General features: G+C 36.7%; 2 protein-coding genes across 6 annotated transcripts in view; both read left to right on the forward strand.

Annotated features, from left to right (window-relative positions):
- LOC126370072 (protein tramtrack, beta isoform-like) overlaps positions 1-15,579 on the forward strand; it is a 282,534-nt gene that overhangs the window by 261,769 nt on the left and 5,186 nt on the right. Inside the window, exon 5 of one of the 5 annotated variants that reach the window (XM_050014747.1) lies at positions 11,756-12,012. The exons of 3 other annotated variants lie outside the window; for them this stretch is intronic. In XM_050014747.1, coding sequence (XP_049870704.1) covers positions 11,756-11,997 — 242 coding nt within the window. In that variant the 3' untranslated portion in view covers positions 11,998-12,012. Of the gene's footprint in view, positions 1-8,681; positions 8,947-11,755; positions 12,013-15,579 lie in introns of those variants that run through there. One more of the 5 variants, XM_050014746.1, reaches the window with a different exon arrangement.
- On the forward strand, positions 14,423-14,915 carry LOC126370157 (histone H2B.1-like). The gene has a single exon (XM_050014920.1). It carries the CDS (start codon positions 14,461-14,463, stop codon positions 14,845-14,847), a length of 387 nt encoding a protein of 128 aa, XP_049870877.1. The 5' UTR covers positions 14,423-14,460; the 3' UTR covers positions 14,848-14,915.

Below are 15,579 nucleotides of genomic sequence, written 5' to 3' on the forward strand. Positions count from 1 at the left end.
GGAGCTGCGGCTTGTCGTAACAGCTTCTGTGGTCCAAGCTTGAGCGTTAGGCATGTGTTTCGGATCTCCAGGTTTGAATCCCAGTGGGGACATATCACAAATTTCACTTTGTTTTTGTTTAGTACATTAGAAGCTGATCCTTTCATCGGAAAGTAATAATGTTACAATACAATACAATAATAGGAGGAGCTCGATGGCGCAGCGGTAAACGCGCTCGGTCCGCGATTGTTGAAGTAAAGCAACTTTCGCAGAGGGCGGTCATAGGTCATAGGGTGACCACAAAAAAAAAAGTTTTCATCTCGAGTTCCTCCGTGCTTCGGAAGGCACGTTAAGCCGTTGGTCCCGGCTGCATTAGCAGTCGTTAATAACCACCAATCCGCACTGGGCCCGCGTGGTGGTTTAGGGCCCGATCTCCCTATCCATCCATAGGGAAGGCCCGTGCCCCAGCAGTGGGGACGTTTATGGGCTGATGATGATGATGACAATACAATACAAATACACCTTATTGCACCAAAATAAAAGAAATAATTACAAAAAGATTCTTAACTAAGTACATGGAAAATGGCGGCCTTATCGCTCCATTAATGTTCCATGTGTCGGAGGGCACGTTAATCCGTTCGTGTCGATTACTACATAGTGAAAGTAAGTACGTAGTCTTTACATGAGCCATATGATGGCTTTTGGCGATTCCATAATAATTAAAACTACATTTGTTTTCATTTACAGTTACATGGGTTTACACGCCATCTGGCAAGAGGTTGGCCATGTATGACGGCTTCACCTTTTCTATTAGGAAGCGTAATGTATCCACGGATAACTTGAGCTGTTCGTCCAGACTCAGGAATGGCTGCTTAGCATCTCTCTCTATCACAAAGGACGGGATAATACAACGCTTCTACCACGATCACAACCATCCGCCACCTAAATATATGATCCGTAACGGAATGTTGTTAAAACTGTAAAGATGCACTTTGAGAATAACAGAATAGTTTTCTCTCGTGTCAGTTGATAGATCAATAGTGAGTAAGTGATCTCTCCGACCGATTCCGGCCATGGCGACCACTTTGACTCCTAGTCGGCATAGATCAATCGCACTCAACAAAAACCGACTTCACAAAGAGAAAATTTAATCGAAAAAACATCTGACTCGGACGGGATTTGAACCCGCAGCTCTTGTCAAATAGGGACACGCGTGTTAACAATTAAAATTTCTTTCGATCTTTATATTGTCATCAATCCGACGCCGGCGCCATTTATCTAGAATATTGTGCACAAGAGTCAATTTTTTTTTCGATTTAATTTTCTTTTTGTGAGTTTTAAGTTTAAGCAAGGGTTAGTACTATAAAATGCAAAAAAAAAAACATTAAATAATCGATCTTATTAACCCTGGAGTCAGATTTATTGTTGAGCCGCCAAAGGCCCCTATGGCTCATGTATCGAGTACATACCTAAGTAAACAGTAGTGGGTAACGGCCTCTGTGGTCCAGTAGTTGAGCGATGGGCTCGAAATGCGGAGGTTGCGGGTTCGTATTCTGGTGGGGACATATCACAAAAACCACTCAGTGACCCCGTTTGGTCAGGACATTATTGTGTGTTCACCAGATTGTCCGAAAGGAAGATGACCCGCGGTTTCGGAAGGCATGTTATGCCGTTGATCCCTGTTACTACTTACTGGTGTAAGTAGTCGTTACATGAGCCATAGCCATGGAATAGCAGAAAGAGGTTGGAAGCAGTAGAGCTATCGTAGTTATCTGGGGCCTGTTTAATAAAACTTACAATTGTAAATTACAATGACAATTTGATGTACATTGCGGAGTGTGTAATCACGAATATTTTGCAGTTTCATATTAGCTACGCAATGAACATCAAATTGTCGTTGTAAATTACAATCGTAAGTTTTTTTAAACAGTGTTGTGTTAGTTTGCTGAAGTAGTAGTAAAAGAAAGTGGGGTTGAAGCGGCGACAGTCTTTCCAAACTCTTTCTTCTGTTGCGTGGCCACAACTCTCACGATACAAAAAAAGTAAGTAAAAGTAAATTGTTTTGATAACTTGTGATCTTGCAAAATTGGAAGAAATTATTGTTTAGCGATAAATACACCAATTGTGTTTGTACTTTTCGTCAATGTTATCTCGATTTTATGTACTCTACATAGGTACAGAAGATCACGCCTATTTTCTATTTGGGTAGGCAGAGCCACCTGTATTCTAGACTATTAAACTACGATTCTGATACATCTCTTTCGCTTCTTCCAGTACTTCTCATCCATCAGTTTTATGCATGCTCGTCGGTTTAGACTCTTGACCTGGCCTTTTTTTAACACATCCCGGATTTGATCACTAAGTATATATCTAAATAATAATATATTTCTTTGTATCGTATTGTTAGTATGTTATATATTTATACAATACAATACAATACAAATACACTTTATTGCACCAAACTAAAAATAAATAATTACAAAAAGTCTCTTAATTTATTTGCATGTATTATTGATAAGTTGTACTTATAGTTTGTAACCGCAATCTTTAATTTTTTTTAATTTTTCCTCACCTTATGATTGTCTGGAAGAAATCGCTTTAAACGATAAGGCCGCCATATGCCATTTACTTAGTTAAGAGTCTTTTTGTAATTATTTCTTTTTATTTTGATGCAATAAAGTGTATTTGTATTGTATTGAATTGTTATAATTACAACAGATTTTATATGAATGGTTTTCTTTTCTAGTTACGTGGGTCCAGGTTCGATCGGGCAAGAGGTTACCTATGTTCGGCGGGTTCGTCTATTATGTTGTAAGTCGAAACGTGGCGACTGACAACTTGGTGTGTTCGTCCAGAGGTTCGCAAGGCTGCCACGCAACTCTCTCCATCACAAAAGAAGGGATAATACGTCGTTTCTATAATCAGCATAACCATCCACCCCCAAAGTACGTGTTCCGTGAAGGAGCACACCTGTTTGGGTCACATAGAGTATAAGATGGTAAATGTATCTGTCTCAAAACTATTGCAAATTAATGTTAGGTATAAGTTGTGTTGTGTGTTTCTTCTTGGTGTCATAATAGGGTATTTGACTAGGTCAAAGACAAATTATGAAATTTTAATCTAGAAATAGAAATGAATTTGACTTTTTAATGAGATTTGCGTTACTACAATCTCAGCTGATGCCAAGTGAAGATGTGGCCTGCGTTGGTACACGCATAATTGTGCCATTATTAATTTTAAATATTCATTAGATTAAAGTAGGGTAGTATATGTGTGTGTGTGTGTATTTTTATGTTTTTCTGTTACGCATTACACTGCATCATATCGTAGGTTTGCACTCAATGAAAAGTTCTCCGGATATTTTTATTTAGCGACAAAGTAGACTTGAAAGTAGGCAGTAGGTAACATAGTTACACTTTGAATAGTATTTTTTTTACATAACAAACGTCTCATCCGCTTAAAACTACTGCGCTTTTCACAACCTGTATAGCCGGGGAAAAGAAGCTACAAGAAAAACCTCGGCACTAATCTGTGTTCCTTTGTGAGCAATAAAATACCTACCAATTGGGTAGTTTCCTATAAATTACTAATTAACGAACTAAATGTGACAAAAAACCTTTTCTTTTTTCTATTTAACTTATTTATGAATTTTAATAAAGAAAAATATAATAATAAGTGCGACATTTTGTCACGTTTTTCGGTGACGTCACATTTTCATACAAATTCCATAGTAATTTCGTGTTTGACGTTTAGTAAACGACGCCCTGAGCCGAGGTTCGCGCCCAACTGGGCACCCTCAGGCCTGTTGTCTTAAACGTTGTACCGAGTGAGAGCCTTCAGCGCTCCCCGTTTGTCCGGCCAAGTAGTTAATGCCATCTGCGGCAAATCTACAATAAGTAACGTCAAAAAAAGTTTAGTAAAAAGTAACTGATTTGACTAGTTGGCAGCTACCCTATTACCATTCTAATACTTTTTAGTTCATTCATTGTGCATATAAATGAAAAAAATGTCTATGGGTACCTATGTTAAATATTTTTGTGTGTGTTTGTAATAAAGAATATTTATATGTTTAAATCTAGAGCGTGTTCCATACCGTGGCTGTCCCACGTATTTAGGCTGTTAATGTAATGTATTATGTGCGAGCCGTGCTGGCCCAGTTGTTAGAACGCTTGCAGTGTGGTTTTTTGTTTTTACTTTAAGGTTGCAGGTTCGAATCAAGCACAGGCCTAAACCAATTGTCGAATTTCTTTTCGAATTCATGTTTGGATCATAAATGATTATCACGTGCTCAGCGGTGAAGGAAACCCACATTACCACGAAATGCATTTCGGGGATATGTGACCTAACTTGTATTGGGCTGGTTTTCCCTTCGCGGGTTGGAAGGTCAGATAGGCCGTCGATTCTGTAAAAAACCGGCCCTGTCAAATCTTCAGGTTAGGTAAGCGGACCCTGTGAAAACGGTAGAAGTAGGAGATGATGATGTTATGTATTATGTATCTGATAGAATAATATCGATGGATTAAGGTAGATGGAACTTTTAATTATTATGTACTTTATTTGTGTGAATAAATATCCGTGATAGCTATGTCACTGGACTTATATCATAGCGTCCGGGATTCGAATCCAGGCATGGGCAATTAACCACTGAATTCGACTTTATGAGTTTAAATTCATTTTTGGATTATAGATAATGGTTATCACGTGGTTTCCAGTATTTTTGCCCGCTTAATCATGCCGATACGTGGGTTTAGGTATACCTACTATGCATCTCTGCCTACCACATGGAGGGTACCGGCGTGAAGCTATGTTATATTTTTTTGTATGAAATCGCATGTTATGTCGTCGAATTTATTTTTAAGCTATATTTTAGTAGTGTAGTTTGTAATTATAAAATAGAAATAGATAATATAGATAATATAGAAGTTTTTCATTAATTTCCGACCTGGTATTATTTCAACCTTGAACCCGCAGCCCTTGTCAAGCCGGGACAAGCGTGTTAACCATTACACCACCGGGTCCTGGTCCTGTAAATGCGATTTTTTTTCGAATTATTCCTACGCTGTTATTATTATTTATTGATTTTTAATTCATAACAGACTCCGCGGTTTGTAATACAGCTTTACTTGAATTGTAATACAGTTTCGAAAGCCATATTGGAAATGTTATGTAGTGTTGTGAACTTGTGATAATCTAAAATTGTGAAACGACGACTATCTGGAAGTAATTAAAGTGATTGTGTTAGCTACTAGACATGGCTACTTTATCTCACGCATACGCCTATGAATCTATGACGTCGATGAGATGATTTAGCCACACCCCTCGACTATAAAAGCAGCTATATTTCGACACAGATAATTACTTATTGGTAAATGCTTTACACCTATATAAATTTCCTTCCAGTAACTTATGCCCATAGCACTGCGGGGAAACACCTAGCAATTTTCAAAGGATACACATTTTACTTCAGCTACAAAACAAAGATATCGGCATATTGGAAATGTACTTCTGCGGGTGCGTGTAAAGCCAACATGTCTACGGCTAAAGACGGGCAGGTCATACGAATGAACACCGAACATTCTCATAAACCACCGCGATTTGTATTACATGATGGAACTGTCATAAGGCTATAAATACACACAGAATATCAGCACCGGGACTAGCCCGTGCTGGCCGCGCCTTTGCTGAGTGAGGTGCTTTTTTTTTTTAACGTTGGGAAATGCATTACGCATACCACGCCGCCCGGGGACGACGACGTGGTTATGTGGGACTCCCCGGGTGTCGCCACCCGATATACCCACTAAAACCCAACGGTGTTCCTCCTTGCCGCCCTGTGGCGGGGATACGGGAACGCAATTGCACAGAACCGCGTCTCCGCCGGCGGATGCCCTTTGGGGCCTAGCGCCCATGGGAGCGCGTCAAGCGTCTCCCCCTCCGCCGAGGGCTGCCTGGAACACTTGGGGAGCCCTACAGCACGAGACTTATGTTGTGGACGGCGGTCCCCCGACCACCGTCCACAGGTCCCCGTCAAGGCGGACATGCTGAGTGAGGTCCTTTTATTAAGGATGCCGCAACCTCCATTGACTTAACAAAATTTCCTATGATTTGTTTGTATAAGTACATATATTTTATAAATGTTCAATTGTTTTGGGTTTATATTGCGTCATATCCTTGGATAATAAATGAGTTTTAATTTCTTTATTTATTTTATGGTTCCTTTTCTGAAATTATATTTAAGAAAAAAACGTAGACTGCACACCCACCGCGATTTGAAGGACGTGAGGGAACTGTGATGCGACTCTTAAAACACACAGAATATGAGCACCGTGACTAGCGCCGTGGTTGGCGCCTCGGCTTTGCTGAGTCAGCTCCTTTTATTAAGGACACCGCTACCACCACTGACGGTAAAGTTCTTGTCAAAATGATTAAGTTACAATATTGTATGCGTGTTTTTTAAATAATTGTTGTTTTGTGTTGTGTTTAAGATTGCACGTATAACTGACGCGACTTTGGATGTTTATCTTTATTCCTTTGCTGAACTTAGATTTAAGAAAAAACATAGGGTGCACGCAGCATTTACACAGGTATAAATAAAATAATGAAATAAATATGAGCTTACGACTATCTTACCTTTTGCGTAGTAAGTAAGAGATAGGGCCAATTTATATTTTTTTAAAGGTATTTATAATATTTACGATTTTCCATTTTCTTTTCCAGTTTTATATGCCAATAGCACTGCGGGGAAACGTCTAGCAATTTTCAAAGGGTACACACATTTTACTCCAGCTACAATACCAACACTTCGGCATATTGGAAATGTACTGCAAAGGCAAAGTGTAAAGCCTACATAAGAATATCAATGACTATAAATGGGCAGATCGTAGGAATGAATATCGAACATTATCATAAACCACCAAAATTTATAGTACATGAGGGAACTGTGATTAGGCGATAAACAAACACAGAATACGAGCGCCGCGGGTTAGGCCCAGTGACTTCACCGATTAAGGGATGTCCTGAGTGTATTAACCAATAGAAATCGACAGGTGGTTTGTCAATAACGAAATTATTTAGGTTATTTATATATAACTCAACATTGGTGAAGACGGGGTCTAATGCTGAGTGAGGCCTTTATATTAACGACGCCATTATCACTAATGAAGGCTAATATTGTCAAAGTCCAGATCAAAGTTCCTATCTTTTTATACATAAACTGCCTATATACGTCCCACTGCTGGGCACAGGCCTCCCCTCAATCAACCGGAGGGGGTATGGAGCATACTCCACCACGCTGCTCCACTGCGGGTTGGTAGAGGTGTTTTTACGGCTAATAGCCGGGACCAACGGCTTAACGTGCCTCCCGAAGCACGGAATCATCTTACTTTTTCGGACAATCAGGTGATTCAAGCCTGAAAAGCCCTTACCAAACAAAGGACAGTCTCACAAAGTGATTTCGACAATGTCCCCATCGGGAATCGAACCCGGACCTCCAGATCTTGAGCCTAACGCTCTAACCACTAGACCACGGAGGCTGTTTATCTTTTTATATAGTATTTTAATTGTTGTTTTGCTGTTTTATATTCTTTCTTAATTGAATATCCTTGAATTACATACATACATACATACATAAACTCACGCCCGTAATCCCTAATGGGGTGGGCAGAGCCACAAGTAATCAAAGACAACTTGCAGCCACTGTTGATCCTTGAATTATAAATACTTATTTTATTTTTTTAGTTTTTATTTTATTTATTTAAAAGTTTATTGTACACATAAATGAGAACATAAAGACAAGTTGCTTGCACACAAGATTTTTTCTGGCTAAAATTGACAAGTGTTCCATTTTTATGCCTATCGATTACCTATCTCTTTTCTTTTAGGCAGACAAGAAAATGACAGGTATAAATTGAAATAAAATTAGATGGTGGGTACTGGAATAAGCACCAATATATAAATAGTTACTGGTACTTTAATAACATGTAGATAGATAATGAATCTTAACTCTTTGCTTGAAGATATAAATACGCTAACTGTCGCGCATGGTGTTTCTTTATTGAAATGAGATTTAAGAAAAAAACATAAAATACACGTACATGATTTATTTATAAATTTCTTTTACCCAGAACAAGTAATTACGCTTTTCTGTTTTCTTTCTAGTTACATATGTCCACAGCACAGCGGGTAAAGAAATAGCCATTTTCGAAGGATACACATTTAATTTAGGCTACAGAACCAAGACGTTGGCATATTGGAAATGTACTTCTGCGAGCAAATGTAAAGTCAATATAAGGACGGCTCAAGATGGGCACATCATTCGAATGAACAATGAACATAATCATAAACCACCCAAATTTTTTGTACATGACGGGAGATTGATACGACCTCATTGTACGACATGGAATGCAATAAACATTTAAATATCCATTATTGTCTACAATTATTAATATTTTAATAATACAAATACAACTTGTATATATTTTTGTATTTTGTTTTCGATTTCAAATTTTGTTCTGAACACGGTATTGATGTTTTTTGTTTTAAGTTAAGGTTGAATTCAATGTATATATGGGTCTTGTGCCTGAATAAAAAAGAAAATAAATTAGTGTTTTTTTTGGGATTAAATAAAAAAATAAAGAACGTACGCACAGATTTGATTTATATTTCTACTTTTTACAAATATTGATGGTTTTCATATCTGTTTCCAGTTACTTGGGCTTACAACACTGCGGGGAAAGAGCTGGCCATTTTGAACGGTTACACTTATTACTCTGGTCCTCAGAGCATGACAACCGTATATTGGAAGTGTACGTCTACTGGCAGAGGGCACGGGTGTAAAGCCACTATTACCATGACTAAGAACAGAGAAATAGTGCGCACGAACACAGAGCACAACCACAAGAAACCGAGATTTGTAATAAGTAGTGACGGGACATTGATACGAATATAAAAACACACATCCATATACCCCCATACATACAAACATAAACACACCCTTATTTCCCGCCGCGGTAAGCAGGTACTAAGTAATTCCCTTTGCTTCGCCCCTGACACTTTCTCTTTCACAAATACAGGGTGTTAGTGACGTCGTAACGAAAACTTTGAGGGATGATTGAGACCATGATTCTGAGATGATATCAAGTGGACTTTTCCGTCGCAAAAGTATGGAACAGAAAATAATTAAAAATAAAAACAAAAAATCCACTTGATATCAACTCAGAATCATGGTCTGAATCATCCCCCTCAGTATTTGTTACGATGTCACTAAAATCCGGTATATAAATAAGAAACATAAATTGCTCATCTATAATAAATCTATAAATAATAGAAGCCACTGTAAAATCGTTAAAAAACAATGTCATCGGTCTCCATTTGAGTGTCATTTGTGACGTATGTTAGCAAGTGTTTAATTATTTAAACTAAATTAAAATAATAAATAAATGACTTACATAGAGATAGAGAGTGTTCCTTAACTCTTCGCTTGAAAATTACCGGGTGAGAGCCTTCAGCGCTTCCCATTTATCCGGCCAAATAGTTAATGCCATCTGCGGCAAAAAATCTTGAAAATCTTAATGGACAGACTGTAAGTATTTTCTTGTATTGCTGTGCTTTATGTTATTATATCGCGATGTGAGTGCAGATTATTATAAAGTTAATTTTATCTTACTCATTGTTTTTCTGTGTGACACCAAGTCTTTTGATGGAACTATTTCGATTTTGGTGCAATGAATTATACCAATTTATGTGTTACAGTTACCTGGGTCCACAACGTTGCAGGGAAAGCACTGGGCATTTTAAGAGGATACACATTCTACTACGGCTCTCAGAGCATGACAACTGTACATTGGAAATGTACGTCTACTGGCAGAGGACACAGGTGTAGAGCCAGCTTAACGACGAATATGAACCGGCAGCTTATACGAGCGAACACTGAGCATAATCACAACCCGCCGCGCTTCTTTGTACGTAATGACGGAACTTTGATAAGAATTTAATTATTTAAATTGCAAAAATAATTTAAATTGAATAACTTTAATTAAATAAAAATAATAATTGAATAATTTTAATTTAAATTATAAAAATAATTTAAATTGTATATTTAAATTTTTATATTTAAATGATTGAGGTGATTTTTGTTAAAGTTTTTTTTTATTAATTTGTATTAACTACTTCGCCGTACAAATGGGTAGCGCTGAAGGTTCTCATCCGGTAATTTGTTAAGGAAACCTCGTAAGAGGTTTTCATTTTAATATAATATATTTATTAATTTAAAATGCTTCATCATCATTAATTTAAGAGCCACGCTCTTGTCGGTGTAACATTCTACATGATACTTTTTTAAAGAAAAATAGGGCAGTGATTACCCTCTTGCCTTCAGCCCCGGAGTACTTCTGCCAAAAATGCTTTACTTCATTTAATTAATAAATAAGTGAAAACTAACACAACAGTGTACAAATAAACTCAGCATTTATAATATTACGTAGGATTACCTATGATGATTATTACCAGGATAGCTTATCATATGTTTAGCAAGCAAGGTCCGTAATAAAAAAATACTATAGGACCTACATATTATTTTATCCTCCTAAGGCCCGGATTTCCAGACACAATAGTTAAACAATGGGATTAGTGCTACTAGTAGGGCCGTGGGCCTTAGGAGGATATAAAGTGAGATAAAGAAAAGTTTTGATAATTTAAAGCAATGTGCCATTTTATTTCGATGTGTTTTTCTGTATAGATATTATTGTAATGCAACAATTGTAACATAATAGAGTGTAAATATATAAGTAGTAAGTAGTAACAAATTTTATAGGCCAATAAATATAATGTGTAGGTTGGTTGCAATCATCGCATTTTCGAATTTAATTCTGATTTCTGAATTCAAATTGTGATACACAATAAATCTAGTAATGTGGATAAAAACTAGAAGCTCAAATGTATGCGGCTGCACTGTTGACTGTTCCTAAATTTCGTAAGTTCTTTATACTGTCCAGCTGAAATTCGTATTAAATTGCTATAAAATGTTAAGCAACGTGGAGTGTATCCCGTCTGAAGGATGAGTTACGAAAAAGAAAGCCAAAAATAAATATAACACTATGATTTTGCAGTTAAACGCTGCGCAAAAGGTTATAGTGTAAAAATATAACCAAAACAAATGGTTGTTTACTCAAATAGTATGGGGAAAAGTCAAAATTTAAGAACACTCAACAGTAGCGACACCTGATGGGAGAAATAGGCAGTTTTCATACTTATTGATGGACATCGAACTTATCATTCGTTTGTATTCATAAATACGATTATTCTCGAAGGACATTCAAAAATAGAAGCACTGTATTATATTCGAATGGTTTTGGAAACTAAATAATATAATACAGTAATCGATATCTCGAATATAATACAGTAATTGATATTTCGAATATAATACAGTAATCGATATTTCAATCGGTTACATATTTATGTTCACGTTAACGACAATTTACTTTTTTCTTAATTCGTTTTAAAGTCGAATGATTTTGCTTTTGGCCAAATAATATCCTTAATAGGTTATTAATATATCATATTTTATTTCCACTAGTAAGTAAATATATAAATAAGTGATAAATGAGTCACATAATAAACATTTTATTTAATGGTGAGTTATTTTTTTTTACACTACACTTGGTTAGTTAAGTAGAAAAGATCTTACCATAAATATTATTATTTATAATTAATTATTATTTATATTTAAAAAGATAATATAATAATAATATAAAATTAATATAAATTATTTTCATATTTTCAGTTAAATGGGCGAGAACTATTACGGGCAAACCCGTAGCTGTTATTGGGGGATACTCATACTGTCAAGGTCCTTTTAGTATGTCCACAATTCGTTGGCCATGTACATCAAGTGGGAAAGGACGTATGTGTCGAGCCTTCTTTACTACAAGCCGTACGACGAGTATGATCATCCGCGAAAACTTCATACATAACCACCCACCGCCAAAGTTCACGATATACAAGGGCGTGTTTGTAAGAGTTTAAGTCGGCCTATGTGATTCGCTAGGGTGCCTACTTGTTCATATTTTGTTATCCTTTTTTGACATGACTTATTGTAAATAAGCTTCAGGTGACATTAAATATTTGGTCCGAGAAATAGGAAGCGTCGAGTGTTCGCAAGCGGTACAAAAAGTAAAAATTGAAGACAACAGGGTTCAGGTTGCTCAGTTTGAGCGACAACTTCGACCCAGATCAACATCTGAGTGAATTATATTTAAAAAAGAAATGATCCTACTAGGCCGAAGTGCTGAATGAGGGAATCCGTCGATCACGCCGGCGGGGTAAGTATCAAAGAATCGCACTCCTGGGGGTTAGCCAAGTTGCAAACGATTCTAACAATCGACAGTGATAAAAATGTAATGGGATTGACTTTAGGTAAAGTAGCATAAGGTGACATGTCAATCTCATATACCGGGTGATTTTTTTATACCTTTATAAAAGAAAACTAAACTACGAATATATATCATTTACTCATTCCATTTCTATAAAAAAATAAATCTTAATAAAGCTAAGTTTCAATTTTAGATATTTTGTCCAAGCAAAAGAAATACGAATTGTGGTCACCGATTTTTAATTCGCGGTCGGTGGCATTTATTATAGGACAATGAAAGAAGACGCAAGTGTGTTCCGCGTAGTGGTCATTTTGAGACAACTTTATAACGCTATTTCTAGATTTTTTTGTTGTAACTCACATTGAAAACAAAGTTGCTTTAATTTTCGTCTAAGATTCACATCTTTCATTCTGTGAAGTGGCAAAAAATTCACCCGGTATATTATGTTTATCACTGTCACTGTAGATAGCAAAGCAAAGGAACCTGTTGTCTTAAAAAAATAGTTTGTTCCTTTATCTCAGGATGTCCACCACCACCAAAATAATAAATTCATTAAGAACAATAATAAAATATATGACAAAAAGTCGCGCGCGCCGCGTCGTCGTATAAGCCGCGTTGAGATTTTGCAGACGAAAGTAGTTTAGTAATAAAAATTGTAACCTTTCTATCTTTAAACGGTTGCAGTAAATAATTCGTATAATAACGATTACTGTTATTGCTATTTATATGAACTAGTTATTTTGTAACAAATAGTCATAAATAATAATAGTATAGTAATAAAAGTTACCTGACAAAGGGCAGCAGTAACTGTCAGTACTATTCAGAGGCGGAGGACAGGAGTCCTAGTACGGCTTTGATATAAACTACACTGTACTGTATGAGTACTGCGAGGCGGAAGGCAAGAGAGAAACCACTGTCCTATTTTTCCCTAAAAAAGTAGAATAATAAATTGAATACGCTGCGTAGATTTCATTTTAACATTCCAAGAGCTAGCGCATAATATGGTTGACAGTTCCTTTTAAGTAGACATGTTATATGAAGAAGATAATAAATTAATATTTAAAATTTATAATAATTTTATTTCTGTGCGTATTCAGGGCTCAGTATAAACCTGCAACGCGTACGCCGTCCGCCGTGTCTAGATTTGTTTTATTTTTTTTTAATTAAATTTTTATTACAAACTTATTGAAAGGTTGTTGAATAATCCCGTCTAAAGACATGTACAATTTACTATTACATGCGTATTTTCTTTCAGTAACATGGGTGACAACAACTACAGGCAAGCCATTAGCTATCGTTGGAGGCTTTTCATACTTTCAAGGCTCTGTGCATAAATCTTCAATTCGTTGGCCATGTACATCGTGTGGAAGAATTTGGAAGTGTAAAGCCAGCTTCACCACGTCCCGAAACAAGGAGGTAATTCGGCGAAACTTCGTGCATAACCACCCACCACCTAAGTACAGGATACACAGCGGCGTATTTGTAAAAATTGACCGCAACACATATCATGCTCGTCGCAATGAATGAAACAATGCTTCTTTGTTATCGCGCGTGATCAAACCATGTTATGGATATTGTTGTATTATATTCTGCTACAATAAAGTCTTAAAGGAATGTACATACTAAAAAACAATATAATTGATGCGCAACTCGCGACGCTAAACATGTTCTGCAACGTCAAACAACAGCGCGCGACGTTGCCAGCTGGCGTGCAATACGCCCATCAACATATTGTTGAGTGAATACGTCACGCACAGCGATGGTCGTGTAGTGTAACGAACGAGTGCTCAAATTAATTAAACTGTACTAAAAGTGAAAGTGTTTTTGTTTTTATCTATTTGCGGCATGTTTTGCTAAAATGATAACCACTGCCTCGGAAATCAACACTAATTCTTCTGACGTCATGTTGTTCACGACTAATCATGCGACAGACAACGTTGATTTAGATTGCTAATGCCGCTTTGACTACTTTTCTTTAGCAACCTTGTCTGATCACAACAATCGTTCTGATGTTGCGCAAAATGTCGCGCGCCAAATGTTGCCTAGTATAATGAGTAGTAGTAGTATTTATTCAAACAATCTACAGCTTAGAACAAAACGACCAAAGACATTCAAAATGGCGCCGAAAGTTCCTAAAAAGCCATTGAAATCTATGGAGAAGCCTATCGAAAAACCGATTTCAAAATCAAAGAAGATGAAAAAGAAGACGTTTACCAACTTCTCCATTTATTTATACAAGTTATTAAGACAAGTAACACAGAATAAGATTGGAATATCAAGGAAATCAATGTTGATAATGAATAATTTTGTCTATGACATGTTGGAGAAGATAGCTTCAGAAGCGGGGAGGCTCGTAGCGCATTCGAAACGGAATACATTGAGTAGCCGGGAAATCCAATCTGCTATCAAACTTTTGGTACCAGGTGAACTAGCGAAACACGCAAATATGGACGCCTTGAAAGCAGTGACGATGTACCACAATAGCCAAGAGAATGAAGTTTGATTTTGACCACGAAGACTTAAGATTTAAGATTTGTAAATAAATAATTATAATAATTGTAATTATTCTAGGTAGGTTTAAAAAAGTAATGAAGTAAAAAGTGACGTATGAGCGGTACAATTTTAACCAGGGCTTGAAAGCGGTTAATTTCATATTGGTATGATAATGACCGTCGACCAGCGCGCAGTGAAGCAGTGTGCTCTATACCCTCTCCGGTTGATTGACGAGAGGCCTGTGCTCAGTAGTGGGACGTACATAGGTTGTTTATGTTACGTGAAGATAATGGCAGTGTAACCTTAACTGCTTCTATGCCTTGTATACCTTAACCGCTTTCAAACCCTCATTTTAACGTCAGTTATATCACGAGTTATACGTTAGGATATTATTAACTGTATATTATATATAAATGACAATAAACGTGTATTTAATTATGTAGATAAAAAAAAAATGTTCGGGTAAACTGCCCAAATATTAATAGAGAATGATTATAGAATTAACATGAATTGATACTGTGTTCTTTCTTGTTACATGGGCGAGAATTATAATAGAATTATATATTGTTAAATGTTTTTTTTATGTAACTGACTATTGCTAAAATGTACTCTTGCAGTTACATGGGTGAAAGCAACGACAGGCAAGCCTTTAGCTATCGTTGGAGGGTTTGCATACTGCCAAGGTTCTGTGTATATATCTACGATACGCTGGCCGTGTACATCGCGCGGAAAAGTTCGGAAG

The sequence above is a fragment of the Pectinophora gossypiella genome, chromosome 10, assembly GCF_024362695.1.
Source record: "Pectinophora gossypiella chromosome 10, ilPecGoss1.1, whole genome shotgun sequence".
Taxonomy (NCBI): Eukaryota; Metazoa; Arthropoda; class Insecta; order Lepidoptera; family Gelechiidae; genus Pectinophora; species Pectinophora gossypiella.